Source organism: Opisthocomus hoazin, chromosome 6 (assembly GCF_030867145.1).
Source record: "Opisthocomus hoazin isolate bOpiHoa1 chromosome 6, bOpiHoa1.hap1, whole genome shotgun sequence".
Classification (NCBI taxonomy): domain Eukaryota; kingdom Metazoa; phylum Chordata; class Aves; order Opisthocomiformes; family Opisthocomidae; genus Opisthocomus; species Opisthocomus hoazin.
In genome coordinates, this window is record NC_134419.1 from 57890421 (window position 1) to 57911719 (window position 21299).

General features: G+C 44.2%; 1 protein-coding gene across 2 annotated transcripts; it reads right to left on the reverse strand.

The window, feature by feature from the left end:
• Window positions 1-216: 216 nt before the first annotated feature.
• LOC104330397 (putative neutral ceramidase C) lies at window positions 217-20433 on the reverse strand. 2 transcript variants are annotated; one of them, XM_009935598.2, is made up of 20 exons: window positions 20307-20433; window positions 18441-18520; window positions 17882-18031; window positions 17129-17305; window positions 16604-16731; window positions 15920-15997; window positions 14764-14884; window positions 13179-13304; window positions 12697-12783; window positions 11142-11246; window positions 10927-11008; window positions 10316-10431; window positions 9438-9532; window positions 8753-8792; window positions 7904-8002; window positions 6940-7035; window positions 6162-6311; window positions 5592-5651; window positions 3924-4012; window positions 217-639 (listed from the first exon to the last, which is right to left on the reverse strand). In XM_009935598.2, exons 1-20 carry the CDS (start codon window positions 20431-20433, stop codon window positions 450-452), a joined length of 2196 nt encoding a protein of 731 aa, XP_009933900.1. In that variant the 3' UTR covers window positions 217-449. The 2 variants fall into 2 exon arrangements, with proteins under 2 accessions (XP_009933900.1, XP_075279353.1); XM_075423238.1 differs by having other exon boundaries at window positions 18441-18502; window positions 20265-20433.
• Between the last annotated feature and the right edge of the window lie 866 nt (window positions 20434-21299).

Sequence of the window (21299 nt, forward strand, 5' to 3'; positions counted from 1 at the left end):
TTCTGATGCCCTGTGAATTCAAGAGCTCTTTACAGTTTTACGAACAGGGCTCAATTTTATGGACTATTTTATGGTCTGGATTAGCTCCCAATATGCACTACATCTCTCTCAGAATTCCTGTTGATAATCAACAAGCACTTATTGAAGACTAAAGAAAAACAGTTAAAACTTCTATTACAATAAAAATCAACTACAATGAGATCTGGCCAGGGCAGGAACAGCTTGAATGAGAATACATTGGACTAGTGAGACTGAATTGCAGGTAAAAGTCAACACTGTGCAGGAAGTCAAGATTTGCACAGCAAAGGATGACCAGCAGCACTCAAGGGACAGCAATGATGTATAGAGTCATGTATGCCACAAAGAAACCTCCCAGGCGTGCATTGTGAACATCACAGATATTGAATCTACTGCTCAAAGGAAACAATTCCTTTAACAAACAAGATCACCTACAGACTTGTGATTTCAAATGCTGAAGATGTGCCTTCAAATGGAATAGACACAGCGTCATTGTTTGACAGTTTTTTCTTGTAGTGCCCAAAGTATCGTATCCTGTAGATGCCCGGCTCTGTGCCATGAGGGATGTGCCATTCAATAGTCACGTTGCTCTGACCAAGCAATCCTTTGGTCCAGTAAAACCTAGCAGACAAACAAAAAACTGCAGTCAGCAAGAAATCCATTTTTCATTTGTTTTAATATTCCAAGAGCTCACTAAGTGGAATGAGATTAATGCACTCCGGGTAAGTATGATTTAAGAGCTTTTAACCTTTCCTCATATATTTAGGCTATCAGAGCAGCAACCAACAAGCCAAACCAAAACCTGGCAGAGCTGAAAACTATCTGGAAACATGGAAAAACAAGTCAGTGGTCCTTTTTGCAGATGAAGAATATTTATACTAACATGTGCTTGCATTCCCAACTCCATATCATAACTCCATACAATACATGTCTGTGAGCAGTATTTGTCAGCTTAGCCTTCCCTGTACAGGGAGAATGCTGAACCAAGAGGATGAGTATTTATTGAAGGTCACAAGCAAAATCTATCATAATTGAGCTCAGGGCTTCTGGCACCCATTTCCACATCAGACTCACACTTTCATTTGCTGACTCCATGTACATAACCACTTCTGCTCAGTCTCAGACCTCTACAGACAGCCATACATCATCCAGGGGCAAGGAAGTTTTCAGCCGGCTGTGATGGAGAACTTCTTGGGGAGGTGAAGAAGATTAACCTGCTCTTCTTTTGATACTGCCCATGAGGGGCACTGCTGGATATCCCCCTAACTGTATCTGGGCCAGACATGAGAGTTATCAAGTCCTGCTGAGATAGCACTTCCATTTCAGGACTTTAGCCAAAGGAAGAAGATGAAAAAAATGTGTTGATTCATTGACAATGGTAAAAAGTTTCCCCATACCAGTCTTACTGAGAAGATTAAAATAAATATTTACAGACTTGGCTGAGTGAAAAACAGTGAATGATAGTGGAAATTTGGTTTGGTAAACAGAGACCACAGGCTGACACAGAGCCCATGTATCCACCTGGTTGCTCTCGTCCAAGGTTTTGGCTGTGGATTGCACTGGCTTGTCTTCAGATAAAGACAATGTTGTCCTGAGAGATGACAGCGAGGTGACAGCACAAGGTCCGAAGTGGTGAGGGATCTCTGTCCTTGGGGACCACCCTGACTTACTTGGACATGGCCCCAAGCACCCTGCTATAGCTGCAACACTGGCCCTGTTGGGAGCTGGGCGGGACCACAGACCTGCAGCCTGAGCCTGGCTGTAATGCTGCAACCTGAAAATGCTGCTGTGACAGGTCTATGCCACCATCCAGCCTCCTGCCCATCGTGCCTCCCAGGCTTGGTGGAGCAGGACCACCACTCTGGGACTTAGAAACTGGAACATATCTTAGATCACACCTGGGAAAAGACTTCTCTCAGATGAGCTCATGGGGATTTAACCATGTCTTATCTCTGTTGGCTGTTTGCTAAAGGCAGGGCCAGGCAAATTCCTCCCTGTATTTCAGTCCCTCCTCCTAAACAGTCCCAAGAAAGCAATTAAACCCCCCTCATGGCAGACACAGCATGAGGACAAACACCAAGGCAGCATCCAGCAAAAGGGCAAGTCTGGACTGAGTTTGTCCCTGCTGCAATCGCGAGTGTAGGACAAAGGGTAGAGAACAGATATCTCCTTCCTTGAAAGCTGCGCCTCCTTTAAGTAAACCTTCCTAACTTTTGAGCCCTGAAAATATGCATTTTACAAATGCAGCTATATGCTATTTAACACTTTGCAACACTAAGCTCACAAATAATGCGCTCCCTTTGTGCTACTCTCCTATTGCAATGTCAGCACATTCAATGGTATCAAACATTAATTTTTCCTGTACTAAAAAAACATGGTCAGATTCCACTAATATCTAGCAAAAATGTTTGATGCTTCTTGTCCCCATCACCTTAACTATTGACATTTCAACGTTAACACACCAACGTCATAAAAAGTGACTCATTTTCATCTTAACAGAACCATTTCCCCTTTCTTGTGGTGTTCGGTACTTTCCTGGGACACCAGGAAGGGAGACATTACTGTCTGCATCGGCTTGCCTTCTGCCAGCCCGTTTAGACAGGAAAAAGCCAAACAGCTTCTCTTCCTTATCAGCAGAAGTATGTAAGTGTCATTCAGAGATCCAAAGTCTGACCTTTCTCAGGAAGGAAAATAAGATGTCTAGATTCCCGTCCCTCCAGCACCATAGCAGTACATTCTTCAAGTTTCGTACTTTTATATGTTTTTTGTCTTCTCGGGGACATGCTATTAAACATTTCCAGTGTTCCTGGCCAAGATTTTGGGAAATCTGTTGGGTTTTTGGAAGAGGAGGGAAGAAGGCAGGGCTACATATATGGGTAACAAAATGTCTTCATTTCCTTTAAGTAGGGAGCTTGACTGGAAAGTCAATGAGAGTGACAAGGTAACATAGTTCGAGTGTTAAACAAAGGGCAAGCATGTAGAAACACATATCTCCAGCTGCAGGTAGGAATCCATCTCCCCCATTGGGACAGCCGGAGTCCTGGCTACCAGATTATGTTTAGAGAGTAACTGGTTGCACTTGGGCAAAGAGAATTACACCCTATCAAATACTCATCATAAATTCAGAGGAAGACTTTCCCCATGAAGTCAAGCTGTGGGAAACATTGCCTCTCTGACCTGGGATGTTATGTGTTTGCATCAGGACATTGCAAGGTCAGAAGACCCCAAGATAGACCGTTTTTGGGGTCTGGTTCCTCACAGACTGGTTGCAGTGGCAGGTGGGAAAATGTCTGGTTTTATTCAAACAGGGGAGTAACTTGAAATCATATGGTTTGACAAAAGATGCCTTCAGTATTCCTGTCTCGTGTGCTGACTTCTGGTGTAGCTCTGACAGGTGACACCAGCTTTGCTGCTTAGTGGATATTTTTCCTTAAGACTGACATCGCTAAACTTAACCTTGCTTTCTTATGAAATTTTTTTTAATTGTTGACTCTTTCTACTTTACGATGCACAGCAAAGCTGGCCAGCTTTTCCCTATGAAAATCCTACTGCTGTGAACCTCTTAGATTTTCTGTTTGCTATCCTATTTATCAGCATGATGCAGCAGATGGATGGATGTAGGCTATGAACAAATCGGATGATGATCCTTCTGTAACTTTTGCTCTTCCTTCTACTTTTCCCAAACTTACAAGCCTTCACTGCAGAAGTTATACCTAAGGAGAAGACAGAGTGTTGTCTTCTGGACATGTTAAGCACTCAAATATGGACCAGTCAGTCCCCAGAGAGCATCATCTGCAGGGACAAGACCAGCCTATGGGTGGGAGCTCTGAAATGAAGCCCGTCAGGTTAAATTTTAATTACTCCATGGAGTCTGTGGAACAGTGAAATCTGTCCAGGGCACCCACCTGGTGTCCCAGGAGGCATCATTCTGTACCACCTGCCAGCTGTTTGAAGTGCTGGAGTATCTCTCCACTGTCAGGAAGTTGTGTTCAGTCTGGAATAAAAACAACAGAGTTAGCCAGGCGCTGAAGAGACAGTCATGTCCCCACTTCTCTGTGTCACTTTGAACTGGAAAAGAGGCTATGCTTCTGTGTGCTTTACTGGCAAACACAGTAAGTACTAGCAAAAATGCTTACATTTCACTGCCAAAGAACAAATTTAAGCTAATAAGTGGTGCAGAGAAGGAGGCGCAGCTTTCAACTTGATCATTAAAAAGAGAACAAACAGGTGAGGTATTTGCTATCAGCGTCTATGCAAGACGAGTGATGGGATGAATTAAGTACTTTTCTATTTTATTTGTTTTATTAAAATAATCATGGAATGGTGGGGGTTGGAAGGGACCTCTGGAGACCATCTAGTCCAACCTCCCTGCTAAAGTAGGTTCACCTAAAGCAGGCTACACAGGACCGTGTCCAGGTGGATTTTGAATATCTCCAGAGAAGGAGACTCCACAACACCTCTGGGCAGCCTCTTCCAGTGCTCTGTCACCCTCAAAGTAAAGAAGTTTTTCCTCCCTCATGTTCAGATAGAACTTCCTATGTTTTAGTTTGTGCCCGTTGCCCCTTGTCCTGTCGCTGGGCACCACTGAAAACAGTCTGGCCCCATCCTCTTGACACAGACCCTTAAGATATTTATAAGGATTTATAAGGTCCCCTCTCAGCCTTCTCTTCTCCAGGCTCAACAAGCCCAGCTCCCTCAGCCTTTCCTCATGGTACAGATGCTCCAGCCACCTCACCATCCTCGTAGCCCTCCGCTGGACTCTCTCCAGTAGCTCCTCATCTTTCTTGAACTGGGGAGCCCAGAACTGCACCCAGTACTCCAGATGGGGCCTCACTAGAGCAGAGTAGAGTGGGAGGAGAACCTCCCTCGACCTGCTGGCCACACTCTTCTTAATGGACCCCAGGATCCCATTGGCCTTCTTGGCAGCTAGGGCACACTGCTGGCTCACGGTAAACTCGTCATCCTCCAGGACACCCAGGTGCCTCTCCGCAGAGCTGCTCTCCAGCAGGTCAGTCCTGGGCCTGTACTGCTGCATGGGGTTGTTCCTTCCCAAGTGCAGGACACTGCACTTGCCCTTGCTGAACTTCATCAGCTTCCTCTCTGCCCAGCTCTCCAGCCTGCCCCAGTCTGGCTGAATGGCAGCACAGTCTTCCTGTGTATTAGGCACTCCTCCTGGTTTTGTATGCATCAGGCTGATAGGATAGAGAGTAAAGACAATGCTTGCTGCGACTGCGTGGCACTGGATACCAACCAAGAAAGAGTGTCTAGCCTAATGCACAACACAAGTGCCTTCAACTTCAGTAGTATGAAGTCATTATCAATGGTCCATATCTGACCAAAATAAGGACTTTGCCCCAAAAGCATTCTGATGGTGTGAATTCCTAAAGCACAAGCTAAAGGGAGAAATTGTCTTCTTCTGAACTCCCAGTAAAGGAAAGAAGTTATGGAAGCGTACGATCTTACTCCTTCTGAAACCTAAATGTCAAAGATTAAAATGCACCAGGCCGAAGCAGTGACTAAATATTCACTAATCCTGAACATCCCCAATTACAGCTTCATTGTATCATATTTACCACGTTCTCTGCAGAGTTCCTGGGGTTTGCGCCTACAAAAGTTACTCCAGCAACTTCTCTCTGTGTGGGAAATTGAAAATTATGTTAAAGTCTGAGCAATGTATTAAGAACATCCTTTGAAGAATCCATATCGGTTTTTTAGTGGTTTGGTTGGGGTTTTCTGGGTTTTTTCTTTGATGGTCTTTCTGACATTTTTATTTCATTTGTGTTCCATACCAGAGGCATCAAAGGTGACCTGATTTCTGCTTGTAAAGAAAGCACTGTACAAGATTTGCCTATTTAATCATCAACTGGTATGTTATGTCAAAGCAAAAGGGGAAATCTTCATGGTGATAATCAGGGGTTTTTACTTTCCCCTTCATTCACTCTCTTTAATCACGTTCATTACAGTGACATTGGCATTAAAATTGCTCTGTCTCTGTCTTTTCAACCTTGTCCACTAAGAGCAATGAGACTTTTTTAATCTGAGAGCACCACAACCCTTTAGAAAACATAGACTTTTTCTGAAGAGGGGTAAGAATTTAAAGACAATATCCCAAACAGGTTTTAGCAAATCCCTCAAGCTCTCACCGCTTGATACTGTTGTTTCACTTCTTGTAACACATCCCCAAACGTCTTATTTGCTGGTGCGCGATCGGCATTGACAGTAGGCACCAAGGTCACGTTACCTATGTTGAAAACTGGGGGCTCTGGACCACGTGGCAAATCCTGAACTGTATTCTGGGGGAGGGAAGATGTGCTCATTACATATACATATAGATAATCCATATCTCTGTGATGAATCTTACCAGTACTCTGGTTCTTTATCCAAATCCATTGCTTAGATATATTCTAAGAACAAGGGCAATAAAGTGAGCGTAAAAACAAGCAAGAGGCTCCTCATCTGTGCTCTGCGTGCAGGAACATTCCCCACAGGACACCCGCTGCCCTGTTGCTGAGGTCCCCCAAATCCACCTGCCAGAATATCCCATGACTTCAGGAGGCAGCACCCGCCCATTATTCCTGCACGTTCACACGTCCACAGGTACAATGGTAATGAACATTGCCATATACAGCAGAAATGTAGCAGACATTTTTTTCCTCTTGGTAGAAAAGCAGCAACTTCAGGCCATGCTGAAAGGCTGGAGGTACCTATCTTCTAAACTTGGAACCAAAAACCCCCAGAATTTCTTAAGTGGTATAAGACCCCCATCACAGGATTTCTTTTCATACCATATGAGAACATCTCAAAGCAGTTTCTTATGAGAAAAAAGAGGGTAGCAATCATGCAGCCTCACTGAGAAACAAATATAGCCATCACCGTTTAGAAGTTTCAAGCAGTATGTGGCATATAGAAAATTTTGACTACCGTAGCAATAGCCCTTGCAAGTTCTCTGTACAGTTGAATATAAGCAGAAAGGGTGTGCGGCCCATAAATAGTTGATGCAGCCTCATATCGTTGAACCTGTCAAAGGACAAATTTGGAAAAGGAGAGTTTGAAGGACTCTTGAGCAGTTTATGCAGCTCATCCTACTGCGCCAAGACAAGATCAGCACTATATCTGCAGCGGTTTATTTACTCCCTTACTGCTAGGGATACAGCCCAACAACTTGCTTAAGTATTTCTGGTGTAATTTCAGGTTACTCTTCATTCTCCAATCCATCGCAAACAAGGAGGACCAGTTGTCACTCTTCTAATTATCACAGCTCTTTTACTTTTAAAGGCTTATGATATAGGTCTTCTCCTCTGCGCATTTTTTGGTTGGATAACCCCAGTTCTTCCAACCTTCCCTCTCAATTTAGGGTTTCTAAACCCTAGGAATCCATCCAATGGTCCATATCTTCCTCAAAGTATAGCATCTACCATGCTTTGTGGGGACCTTTAAAACTTGGTTTTACAAGCTATATTGTAGTCGCTACCACAGTAACATGGCACTGCAATTCACGTTCAATTTATGACCCCACAGCTCCAAATCTTTCTTCTGGGCAATTTTGCCAATTTATGAAGATAATTTCTAATTTATTCAAGTCATCATAGATTATTAAAAGAGATCTGAACTCACAGGAGCTCCATTCAGTATGTCTGACCATTTCCAAATTAAAGCATCCATACACACTCTCTAGCTATGGTCAGGAAACCACGTAGGTCATTACACCGTGTGATCTAGGCTAGGATGAACAAGGAGGTCTCGTGATTTCTGCCACAGATTCTGCAGCTTTTCATGGCAAAGAAAAAGTGTTCCAAATACGCATGATTTCACATGAACTATCCTTCCATATGGCAAAAAGCTGAACTCAATTAAACACATTCAATCCACAATTTTAACTGTTTACCTGGTATTCTTCATAGGTGGTAATGTAATGGGTGTAGACATTGCACAGACCTGCAATTACAACATCCATTCTTGATGTACCATGTACCGAATCAAATTCCTAAGAAAGCAAATAGATCAGTTATCTTGTAAGAACTGCTTAATGCACCTTTTTTTTTTAATTAGGACAGAATAGAAAGTTATGGGGGGTGGCAGATGTGTGGATGTTTGGGAATGCAATCCTAAAGTGTGATTAGTAATTTAATGTCTCATATTCATTTCCCACAGGAAAAAGATGAGAAATGACCTCTTATTCTAGTAAATTCAACACATGTAGTGCTTTTTTGAAGCTGATGTCTATATTCTCCTAAAAAACTCGGTGATCTAACTATGTGAGACAGCCTCAGTGAGTTGTGGAGACAGCAGTTGAGATTAAGATGGTATTCAGACCGCAGCTGAGAATAGGGTGTATCAATCAGGAAAATGGAAAAAAATACACTTGCCATTTTTTTTTCAGTTGTTCTCATGTTGCAAAATCCTGGTAGCAATTAAGCAGCTAAACCTCTCTACCCCAGAGACAAAACTTCTTCTAGAATCACTTACGCCTGGATCCCAGTTGAATTACCTTGTATTGGCTTAATGGATTGAAACCCGATTGGTTTGCTTCTTTTTGGGAGGATGTTAATTTCTCCTGAATGTCAGTCAGCACATGCAAAATGTGTATGAAGCATTTGTGAGAAGGAAACCTCTGTGAGATGCAAGGCCCATGAGCCCAGCTGGGAGGAGACTAGGTTCAAGAACCAGAAGGATCAAGAAATGTTAAGTTCCAGATACGCTGCTCTCTCAAGAAACTTCTTTCTCAGTAACTTACTCTTTTAACAGCTTCCCGTAGCCTGCGTCCAGACATGGTCCTAGGGCATTAAGGGAACAATGTCAACCTCAAGAAATGCAAGGAGCTAAAGTAGGAATCGCTGCCTGGACATGCAGTGCACCACCAGAAATTCACATAGCACTTGCAGTGCTGCTCAGCATTCCTTAGGGCTTCTCTGCGATGAGCTCAACCAAAGCACCTCAAAACATTTTGCACACATCATCACAGCCAGAGTGTGGCTAGAAGGACCGCAGTGTGGGGTGAGGTAGAAAAAAAGATGCTAGAAATAAATAATTGCCCTCTTCAGATTTTCGCCATTGTACCCACAGTTAGTGCGATTCATCATTCCACTGTTTGTGGCACAAAAAAAAAAAAAAAATCAAAGCTAACAAGTTTCTTTTTTTATTGAAACTGCATTTTGCAATGAACAGTTAAAATTATTTAGGAATCTTGTTTGCATCTCATTCATTCCCATGGCTAGTTTACAGAACAGAGAAGAAATTGGGAACCCCCAGGAAACCAGAGGAGACAGTATACAAGAAAGTACATGCCGTGGACATATATATGTAGTGCCTGCAATTTTTAGCTTACATACCCTTTTTACCCGCATGCAGAAGTATCACAAGTAGTTTGCATGAAAGGCTGCCAGCTGCAATACATAGAACAAGACAAAGGGAATACATACGTGAACTCTCCAGGAACAGCAATAATTGCCAGTGATCCAATGGCAGCAATCTGAACATCCACAATGTCAGGGTGCCATGGGTGAGGCCGAGTCATCTGAGGTGAAAAGAATGTGGCTATGACTATTGTAGGACAGTAGCAAAATAAGATAGCTAAACTGTTTTCCTTCCTACAGTCATAAAACAGGCAAATAAATTTATTTTGTAGACAGGCACATGAGAAAGTCTTTTACCTCCACATGTACAGCAAGTTGCCTGACCACAACAGACAGATAAGGCACATGTCAATATTATGGGTAAGGCAAAAAAAAAGGTATTGCCAGAGGGACAGCTTAAAGCAAAGTGGGTAAATAAGGTGAGGGTAGCACCTAGAAACCCTTCATCTGCATGGGAAAAGGATAGTATTAGGATCAATAAGGTTGATCCTCTGACCAGGAGAGCAAAAGTGAATGAGTGAAATTAGAGAGCCCGATAGGGATGGGAAAAGAGAGTTCTCTCTTCATTAGCTGAGCGAATGCACCACCGGTTTTGATTCAGAGGGAGAATTTCTAAGTCACCCAGAGGGTGATGATCAGGGAACCCTCAACCTAGCCCTGACTTCAGACTGCCCCAGAGCAGGGACCAAACCATACTCAGATGCAGCACTGTTGCAGCCCAAACACACACTACAGCAGTATTTAATCTTAAAAATAAATAGCTAGATAAAAAGGAAGAAGCCTGTTGAAAGGAAATTAAGAGTAACAAGAGCTCAAGGATGGCATGGCTCCAGCAAATGAAATGCAAAATCCCACTCCAGCAAGCCAAAAAGATTGCCCTACCAAAACCTAGCCCAGATCAGCAATCTCTGCACTTGCCAGGGCACACACCAATGTATCCTTACCTCTCCAGTGCTAAAGAGGATTGGCTTGGGTTTGTGGCAGGCTTTCGTTTCATTGGATGGCTCTCCCAGCAGCTGGTCCCTGACTTCATCCCAAAACGGGTCCCCTTCTACTAAGCCTTGAGGGGGAAACACCTTTTAAATACTGTTCTTTCAGCTGCTCCAAAAGCTATTGGGCAGAATACTCATTTATTACCCCCTCCTTGCTTATGTGGGACAGGATATTTCTCAGTGGATTCTGACTATCTCCTTTTTCTGGGGTGGTTTGAAAAGATGAACTTTAGCCCAGATGAACTTCATCTTGTCAGCCTTTGGGTAATGAGAACAAATGAGAAAGATTGCCCCAAAGCTAGCTTTTTGTTCTTCCCACTCCCCAGCCAGCGCTATCCTTCCTTCAGAGCATGGTCACATCCTTCTCCAGAAGTTTTCTGAGAAACACAAACTTGTGAGAGGCCTGCAAGATCACACCTTCCTAAAAAACATCCCTTTGGAGATTGTGATTCAACCAGCCGTTCATGTCCTTAAATGACTCTGAGGGTTTGAGTCTATCTGAGAGATGTCCCATGTCCTCCCCATTTGTACAAAGCCATATTGAAATCTGCTTCCTAAATTACCTTGTGTGAAGTTGAAAGCCCCCACTCCGTCAATAGTCCCTGCAGCAAAGCTGTATCCTAAGGCTGGTTTACACGTTTTAACCTTAGTCAGAAGGGGGAAAAAAGTTGATAAACAGATATTTTAAAACTAGTTCACTCAGTGTGCCAAGTTTGGCTGTGAGAATGTAACATTTCTTCCTTCCTTATGCCTGCATCCTGGGAACTCTTGCTCTTACCGTGTGCGTGGTATTGAGCTCCACCGAGACATCGCTCATGTTCACCCACTGGTGAGCTGAGCTGAGGGGTCCTGTGACCTCCTGGAAAGCTTTTTCATACAGCTCCTAAGGGATACATGAGGTGGAAATCCTTGAGAAAGCAGAAATCAGGAACCAGCTCTTCTCAAATTCAACTACATTAATTATTTCTTCATTCTGTTGACACCTTCCAGTGGCCTCTTCCAGATGTTAAAGTAAGAGCATATTTCCCAAGCTCATTTGTTTCTATGACCCTGTCTCTACACCCTGCATGCCCCGAGTCCTGCAAGCTTTCCCTACCTATCTCAAGTAACATAGGAACAACACTGAGGTCAGCTGTTTGTCTGTGTCTTTCTTTTTACAGCTGAAACGCTACCTATTTAACAAGGATGGCAAATTCTTTTCCCTAGTTGCAACATTTTGTCATTTCTCACATCTTAGACCAACCAGAAGAAATATTTTCTATGAGCAAGAAGCACTTTGTTGTATTCACTGCTTCAAAATGCATGGACTTTACCATGCATTTACTGTACAGCTGACAGCTAAGCCATTCAGCTCTTCAGCAAATGGTTTTCTGACACACGTGCCTCAAGTTGGTACATAGAAAGTGTTTCCAAAAGTTATACAGGTTTAGTAACATTCCTGTAACTGCAGGAAGGAATACAGGACATAACCTTTGAAGGCCAGGAGTCTGCAGCGTTAAAAACAACAGCAATGTTTTCCTTCACCATTTGACACACATGCCAGGCCACTCTGACTGGGACAATCTTTCACTTGCAAGTCACGATCAGCACGGAGTGACTTCAGTGCAAGCATCTGAAATGGCAATTAAAAGGAAACCGCCACCAACAAGCCTTCTGCTTTTACTCCTCTGCTGGACCTTGTTTCAGTTCCTACAAGCTGCTGTCCTTGAAACGGTGCCAAAAAATGTCCTCTTACTGACTACTCTCACATTACATGAAGCCTCAGCAGGGGAACCAGCAAATTCAGGTGACTTTTGAGTGACGGGAGGGAGCCCATAGGGTGGAGGACACTGGCTAAGTAAATGAAAAGTCAAGCAGGGCAACATGAGTATCTTTCATGAATGTTTAAGCTGGCACACTTCAACTCACATTTGTGTTACTTTGGGAGTGTAGATGCCAAAGTTGGCCAAGAAGTGTTATGTGTTCGTGTCTCTGAGCTCTTCTAGGAATCTTCAGCATCGGTGATTTTTCCCATCATGACAGCTCTGAGATGTGTGCATGAGAGGGAGGTGGAGATTATAAAGGGCAACATTCACACTATACGCCAGTGAGGATTATTGAGATCAAACACCCAAGCCAACATTTTCAAATTGCAACACCTACAACGATGTATCTAAATAAAAGTGTGTGCTTTCTGAATAATCAGGAAACATTACCTTAAGCATGTAAATATGGAATTTAGACCAATTTAATTCTACAAACATTCACAAAAACAGGCGCAAGAAAGTTACTTAAATGAACATGCTTTCCTGTAATAACAGCCTTCGTGCACACTCGTAAAAAGTATCACTTACCCTTGCTGTCAAGTAGATATTTTGCCCTATAATTCTTGTACTGTCAAACATGTCATTACCGGGACCCATGGCCATGCACATCCTTGCCTGTTAAAAAATTTGTTTAAATGCTAGTGATCAGTTAATATGGAGAACAAGTGGCACTGCAAAGTGGATGAGTTCACAAGTGATTGTCATAATGTAAGAAGCAATTGCTTCTTGCTAGCCATCTCAAATTTGGGCACTGGGTTACTACACTAACCTTTGTGGCAAGATAAATTGAAGATAAACCTTTATGTCTGAATGACCAGAAAACAGGGGGTGTAAGGACAAGACACAGTAAGTTCCTGAAAGATGTATACAGAATAGTCTAAAGAGAGGTGAATGTTGTCTTATGTCCTCCTTATGCACAGTGGTCCACCACTGGTGGCTCTGTATTTGCTGCTCCACCCCGAGTTTGCTCCTTGTCAGAAGTTAATGTAGATCAGGTAGGACATACTTACCCCCCCCACAGGACAGGTGCTCTGTGGGTTATCGCACGACTCCCCCGTGTTTACGCAGAAAGGGCCTTTGGTGTTGGGTGACACATCTCCCAGGTTGGACGACGCAAAGGCGGCAACAAAAGAACCCTGCCAAAACCAGATGTGGTCAGATGGATTTCAGTGCCTTGCAGTGATTGTAGACATCACCTGCAGCTTTCCTTGCAGTCCCCAGCATTCCAGACAGCTGATGAGCATGCGATGCTGGCAAACATTTCTGAAGTGACTGGGAGGACTGGAATGGGGATTTAGGAGTATCCCAAGAGTTAAAGACAGAAAAAGCAAGGGAAAATAGGACGCACAGGATGCAACTGCGTTTCAGGGGATCCTTCACACCACTTTGGTATCCAGACAGCCTTTCTTCATCTGCTTCTTCCATCTTAGTGGCAGCTCTTCCCCACACCTCCCCAGTTTCTCATGTTACAGATCAGATGTCAATGGAACATTGTAGCACTTTGCACAGGGTTTTTTCTTCTGCCAGGCTTTCACCTTGACAGATTTACAGGGTGAGAGCTACTGGATCTGACTGCAGGAGTTAACATCAAGCAGTACTTGTTAGAAGCAAGACTGGTTACACGCTGAGTGTCAGCTGAATTCAGCTCTCTCAGATACTCTTGTTTTTCTACCCCTCTTTTAGATATAGGATATATCAACATCAGATATTTTGATATATTATCAGCTCTTAAGCTCTTAACTCTGTGCCCAGCAGACCACGTAGCTAAATATTGAGTCCTGCAAACACCACTTAGCTTTGCGTGCATGTCAACTTGCACTTACTTGCGCTCATAACTATGCACTACAGTCAAGTGTTGTTAAAAGCTTTTAGATAATCCACTATAAAAAGAAACATTTGCAAGCAGGAATTAGGTAGACTTCCTTTAGTTTCCATATTTCGTATGAACTGCATGTGCTTCTCTGCCCAGAGTATTAAAATAGGAATTGGGCAACTGTTTCAAGGCACATGCTGCAGATACGCACAGGACACCCTCTTAATCAGCTCCTGACTCAAAGCACCTGTGAGATGGGTTCTGTCCATATTTACATTTCAGGTAAAATAATGTTTTTTAAAGGAGCTGTGTTCACACTCTGAGGATCACAAATCTTCTGCATAAATGAAAATCAGAAGGCAGAACTGGCAGGAAGCCGTAAGAAAGAAGTGGGGCTGACCCCAGACTTGATGCCACACTACAGATGCAACAGACTGATTCCTTTGGATCAAGTATCCCACGCATGTCTTTCTAGTATTTCTAATAGTTGAACCAAACCAAATATGTTTTATTCCTAAAGTCTAAAAAAATGCCACTGATTACTAGTTTAGAAAGTCAAGAGTACATCTTGCAATTACTCTTCTCTAAAGGAAGAAAGTAAATAAATCAAGGCATTCATCTTTTTCCTCCTTTTTTCTCTGTTTACCCTGCTGTCCTGTTTCACTCTTTGAATGAATCTGGCCCATAGAAAGTAACAATCATCACACACACACACACACACACCCCCCCGTGTTGCAGCACTTTTTTCCCCATTATTTTCAGTAGACTGAAAACACTCCCACCTGTCCTGGAAGCATCCCCTTGTTCTTCTCCTGTTCAAACAAATAAGATGCGTAGCCCATGTTGTCGCTATTCACAAGCAGGTTTGTGTTGTTCATGCTAACCGGGTGCACAGCAAACCAGCTGAAGAGGAGCCAGATGACACACATAGGAAATACATTGTTCAATCTATGTATTGGCAATTGACTTGTTCAATCTATATATTTGCAATTGACTTATGGGAATTTTCTTTGGGAGAATACAAATGCAGACTGTTGGTACCTAGGGATGGATTAACTTGGGCAGAGTTATTTCCATCCTCTCCCTTCCTGACCAGGAGGGCTCATGGCTACGATGGTCCAGGTCTGAGGTCACAACAATTTGGCACCATAATTATCAGGGCCACCAAGTCATATCAGACCTGAACGGACTCCTTTCTGAGTCCGGAGAATTATATTTTGGAGGGATTTATAACTCCTTGCTTCAGAGAAACAAAGAGGGGTCAACGATGGAAAAAAAGGAATACTTTCATTCTTAAAAAAATAAACCCCTCCTCTTCCTCTGAACACAGTCAAACTCTCGCTTGTCACTTCTAAATGAGGAAAAAACAATTATGGCTTTGTTACTGCATGTTACTTCATTTGCCTGGCCTTGAGCTCTGAACTTTGTGCAGCTGAACACTGCCCCACAGATGTGTTGATAGGATGGGCATCATAAATACTGCCTGCAGGAATGGCATGCTTCCCAAGAAACGTGGGGTGTTAAAAAAAATAACCAAGAGAAGATGATCTCAAAGGGTTCTGGAGATGCCGGGGCTGGAATCTGCTTGGAGCGGCACGGTAAGAGACCCAGAGGGGATTTTTCTGCACTCCCGCAAGGGAAGACCAGCTACAGTCACCTTCCCCAGAGGCCTTTGGGTCATGTCAGGAGATGTGCCCAACTGTAGGCAGGCTGCTGCTGTATCTTCCAGAGTAGATGGGCGACGCTGACCTGGTTCAAGCACTCATGGACTCTCACTTACTCTTCCCTCAGAGACACTCTCTGGTGACTAGCGGGGAGCAATGATCTATGGGCAAGGCTCTGTGTTGGGAAGGAGAGCTTGTGCAGAAAGACAGAACTGCTACAGAATTGCAGTTCATGAGGATTTGGAGAAAAACCTGTAACTTCAGTGGTCAGTACCTGATAAGGCCTAGCTCCTCTCCATTACTATCTACCATCTTCAGCAACACCATTTCTTTATCCGTGTTGGATGAATACCTGGATGAAAACAAAGCAGGGAAATCCCATTAGCACTAGAGCCATGGTCACTCTCTGTGTTGCTCAGACACATTAAATTGCCCCTAGGTTGAGCAAAGAAATGAGATGTTTGTTACAGATATTACCAGAGCACAACGAGACCTTAGGGGAGCATCTGAAAATAGCTGTGAGTAAGGGAAGAGTTATGGTTGTTGCTGACCTCAGCTGCTGCTTCTCCAGGGGATGATGAGAGGAGGTCTCTCCAAATACAAATTCATGCACCAAGAATGGCACTTTAGTGCTGTCTGACTCAAATTCTGAAGTCTACTAAAGACTCTTTTTTCTTTTTTTTTTTAAAAAGCATAAAGTCACGTTCTTGACCAAAGCCTCACAATGCTTGGAGGGGGAAACCACAACTTTCAAGCTCACTCTTGCAACTTGTTTTTGGGGATGCACACACTCAAGTGCCCAGGATGGCAACAGTGTCATCCTGTCATGGTCTTGACTCCACATGTTCAACCATTCCACGAATGACCAGAAACACCAGATACAGGACAGATTGGTCATGGTCCCAACAAAAGGGTCTTCTTTGGGGCTCTGTTTCTCTCCTTTCTGAGGACCTTTTACCTGCTTCGTTCAGATGCTGGATTCTCAAGATAGGAGAAAGGGCTTCGGTTGATCTGACTGTTTTCTACAGTGCCTCTGTTTATAAAAAGCCTTCCTCTTTTCATGTTCTGATGCGCTGTATCTATGCTCTGAAAAGCAGGAAGGCAGGGAATATTAGTCCATGCATGTCAGGCATGTGTGAGACTACCTGGAAAAATTCTATTTCCTTCCCTGCCTGTCCCCATCCCTTTCTTGGGAATTTATGTGCCTTTTTTTTTAATTAAGTAGTCTGAAATTCTAGAAAATTATGACAGTATTTTGAAACCACTTACAACTGTCTCTTTCTAAAGAAAGACTTCAAGGCTTCTGGGTTTTGATCTGATATCACTGGTAAACATAAACCCACCTCCAAGCATGTTTTAAGACTGTGACATTCCGAGGTGCTGCACAAACATTAGAGCAAGGGCTCTGTTAGTCACAGATGTATCTCACCCCACCTTTTCTGTGTTTATGGGCTCTCATATCAACAGACTGGATGACACCAACCTTTACGATGCCATTCACGATAGCGTTGAGTGATGGTCTGATTAGACCTTTGCTAGTGATCCAGAAGAGGGTGTACTGGAAGTAGCCACCAGGCCCTGAATGTGTGTGGGTGCCACTGAGGATGACGTTGTCTTGTCGGTACAGCTCGCCATACTTGCTCTTCAGTTTCTCGAGCACCTAAGAGGAAGGCGGTGGTACTAAAAACACATTTTTTTACGCCCAAAGGCTACAGAGATTTGTATTAGTCCTTGTAAAAAAAGCAACCATTCATCTTCCTCCTTGCTCTTCTTTTTCTGCCTAATATTCCCATGCTGATGTCAGAACAAGTAGGTTACAGCTGTTGACTTGGCAAGACCCTTAAAATAATAAAATCTGGTAAGTGAAGACCTCTATGGCCAACTTGCAGTGAAACCCAGATCATTCAAGCTGTCCCCAGTTCTCTGGCATCTCCCCTGTGGTGCTGGAGACCCAGCACTACACAGGCACCGTGATAATGTATTCGTAATTCAAATATACTCGTGATAATTTTTCCACTGAGAAAAGCATGGTCACAGTCCAGCCTCATTTGCTGAGGAATCAAAAGGTCTTCTTCAGCAGAGACACACCGTCTCTCTAAGATCATGCCACAAGGAGATCCCAAAGCAAATGTCCAATGGGCTGCTGTGCTCAATACTATTTAGCAATGACTATAACCTTCATGCCAATACCAGCGACAACAGAAACTGAGGCAATCATTCATTTCCAGCCACGTACCTCCAGCCTCAGTCTCTGAGATACCATTCCTATGTCGGCACTGACAAATACTACTCGCCTGGAGTCATCAAGGTCTGCCACGATGAAGGCTCGGCTGTAGAGGCGCATCAGAAGCCCACCACCCACCTGTTCTGGGTTCGCATATCCCATCTGGAAGGGAAGAGCTCCATCAAGCCCACACAGCCAAAATACTGAGCAACGTATTCATTTGCATGTATTTTTCTAAGTAGATTTGCCAGAGGGTCAGTGGTCTCATACTACGTATGAACACTTGGAGCTGCAACTGTCTTGCCTTGTGATTGCAAAAATCATTGAATCATAGAATGGTTTGAGTCAGAAGGGACCTTAAAGATTATCTAGTTCCAACCCCCCTGCCATAGGCAGGGACACCTTCCACTAGATGAGGTTAATCAAAGCCTCCAAGAAATTTCACCTAATGTTTGAAGATGACAACCCTTTGGCAAGGCAGAACCTCTAAACCAGAAGTCTTGCAAAAAATATCCAGAGATTATGAAAAATCGGTATTTTCCCAACCTTGTGTTCAATTTTCCCAACTTACCAGAGGAATTTCTGCCACAGGTCCCGTGCAGTCAGCTCGACCTACGCCCAATAAGTAGTTTGCTACTACTTTGCTGGAGTCTATAGTAAGAATAAATAGTAGATTAGTGGACACACGAGCAAGCAAAATCAGGAACAGAAGAGCCAACCCAGCCTTTTTAAGAGTTTGCGCGCCTGAAACCTGCTCAACATCCCCAGAGGACTCAGCAGGTCCATAGGATCCAGCTGATACTGCTTCCTTGGGTTTTCAATGGGCTGTCAGTGTGGCCAGATTGTGCTGAGGCTGTTAAGGCATTTGGGGTGGTAAAGGGTGGAGCAGGCACGAAGCACTGTGGAGGGAGCTCACAAGATGGGGTCACTGGACTGTCTAAAATGTGTCGTGATTTACAGTGAGGGGGAAACAAGCCTAGCTTCACCGATTAAGCTCTCCAAGCCTACCACTACTGTGCAGTAAACAGATCCAAGGGTGTGAGAACTGTTTTCTAACAAAAAATTCAGCTCAGCAGCAGTGAGAAAAAGCATGTCAGGAGCTATTGGGAAAGGACTAGAGAAGAAAGAGGGGCACATCCATATGTCGCCCTGGTGCCTCCAACAAGTCCCATACCCAGTACTGGTGCCCTTGTCTTTGAAAAAACATAACAGCAGAGCCAGCAGAAGCTCAAAGAAGGGAAAAGCAGGTGTGGGCAATGATCTCCAGGCAAGCAGGGAGGAAAAGGATTCCTGAAGGAGATCATGTCTCATCCCAGCCATCCTGAAGGTGCAGAAGTCCTTCTACAGGATGGACAAAGTTCCTGGACAAACTCGTGGAAGAAAAGCTATTGAGGGCGATTAAATTAAAAAAAAAAAACAAAAAAAACAACGGTCTCACGAAACCCCAGAGCCACAAATCACTGGAGGCTGAGACAACGCTGTGGGAAAATATTTCTATGGGCTTGAACTGTTCCCACAGTCTTCCCCAGCCAGCCACTGCCACTTGAGGTAGGGCATCAGGATAAGGGGACACTCGGTCTTCCTGGTCTGGCCTTTCCTAGGCTGCCACTTAAAACCGAGGAGAAGTGAAACACTCACACTGGCCACAACCTGACCACAGGGCATTTCTCTCATTTAAAATGGCATGAATGAATAGGGCTACCCATTAAAACTACTGCTCCTCCACCTCCTCCTCCAAGAGATATAAGGAACTGCTTGTGCAAAACTCTTATGTGTTACAGCCTAAAAACATTAAGTGTGAACTGCATACAATTCAAGACCAAAACCTAGAAATTGGAAGGCCCCATAGCTGACATGTCAGGTGATGCCCCATAAAGGGCAGGGAAGACCCTCGGCTCTGGGAAAGGGCTCCTGTCACATGGAAGTCCCTAAAGCTTCAAAATGTTTTCTTTCACCATGAGATTTTATCTCTCCAGAGGACAAGCGTGGGGTACACCACCAGTGAATTGAGAATTCACTTGAGGCAGCTCCCAACACCCACCTGCCCCACGACTGGTGATGGGATTGGAGGTGCAAATGGGTTGTGATGGGGTTGCAACAGCTGTGAAGCCCCTCGGCGTGGTGCTGGGAGTGAGGGGCTCTCGGGACCCCCTTCACCAGGCGGAGAGAGGAAAGGAAGGTTGTCTAGATCCCTGCTGCCAGCAAGGCTGTGCTTCCCCAAGAGAGGCTCATGTTTGGGTTTGACCACTGTGCTCCTGCTGCAGAGGCCTGCAACAGCAACATGCCATGGCTGTGCAAGAGGACCACCGGCAGAGAAGATTATGCAGGCTCAGCAGTGGCCCGATGACCCTCTACCTGTATCCCTTTAATTTAAATTACTGCATTGGACACACACTTGAGCAGGCTGTAATGGTGGGACTGAAATAGCTCAACTTGCCGTTGCTCTCTTTGGTGAGAAAGTGGAGGATGAGGAGCACCACAGTCAATGCTATCATCAACGCCAGGCAAACGATGAGGATCACCTCCAGGCGGGAGAAGGAGCACTTAGACCTCTTCCCACACATGGTGGGGGCACTGTGAAATCAGAAAGGAGCCCATGGGGAAGGCACAAGGAACAGCCCCGATTTTAGGCACATCCCACCCAGAGCAGCACATTGCACCCTCAGAGAGTTGGTGATCGTTTCTGTTCCCCATCCCAGTGTCAGAGCAGGCAGCAGCAGCAGTGATAAGGATGGGAAGTGGAGATTTATTTTTCAATCTGCATAAGACAGCAAAAATATATCTGCTGCGAGCAGTGATCACTCCTCTTCATGAGGCCCAATAAGACAGGGTGAGCAGATAAATTACTGATATCGCATTTCCCAGGGCACTTTGCTCGCTCTTTTGAGGAAATTGTTTAAATAAACCCCACAACTGTCCACCAGATCCTATGTTCACTGAGTGGCTGAGGGAGATGCTGCAGCCTGAAGCCTTGTAGCTATTCTGCTGCTCGCATGCTTAGAGCACATCAGAAAACAATATTGTCACCTTAACAAAGGTCAATTCAGGAAACTCCGTGCAAGAAAAGCACACCCCATTACATTTCCAAGCACAGTTCCCTCCTGGCTAGAAAAAGTAGTGGTTGTGAGAGCTTTCCAAGATAAGACCCTATGTACTGATGCCAGCTTTCTTAGTCATATGCAGAACTCTTTGGGTTTGGTTTTTGTATATTGCTCTTCCTTTCAGACAGGTTTATTTTGGGTTAAACATTAAGGAGAAAAAATACTCCAAATACATCTATGGGGAAATATGCTACTTCCCCCTCTGATAAAAGTTCTGGTGACCTCTGGTTTATCCTGCACTGGCACCTGAGAGTCACATCAAGGGCTTCAGTCTTGCCCGGTGGGAAGAGACACTTGTAGCAAAGACGTGCCTTTTGCCCTTCCTGTAA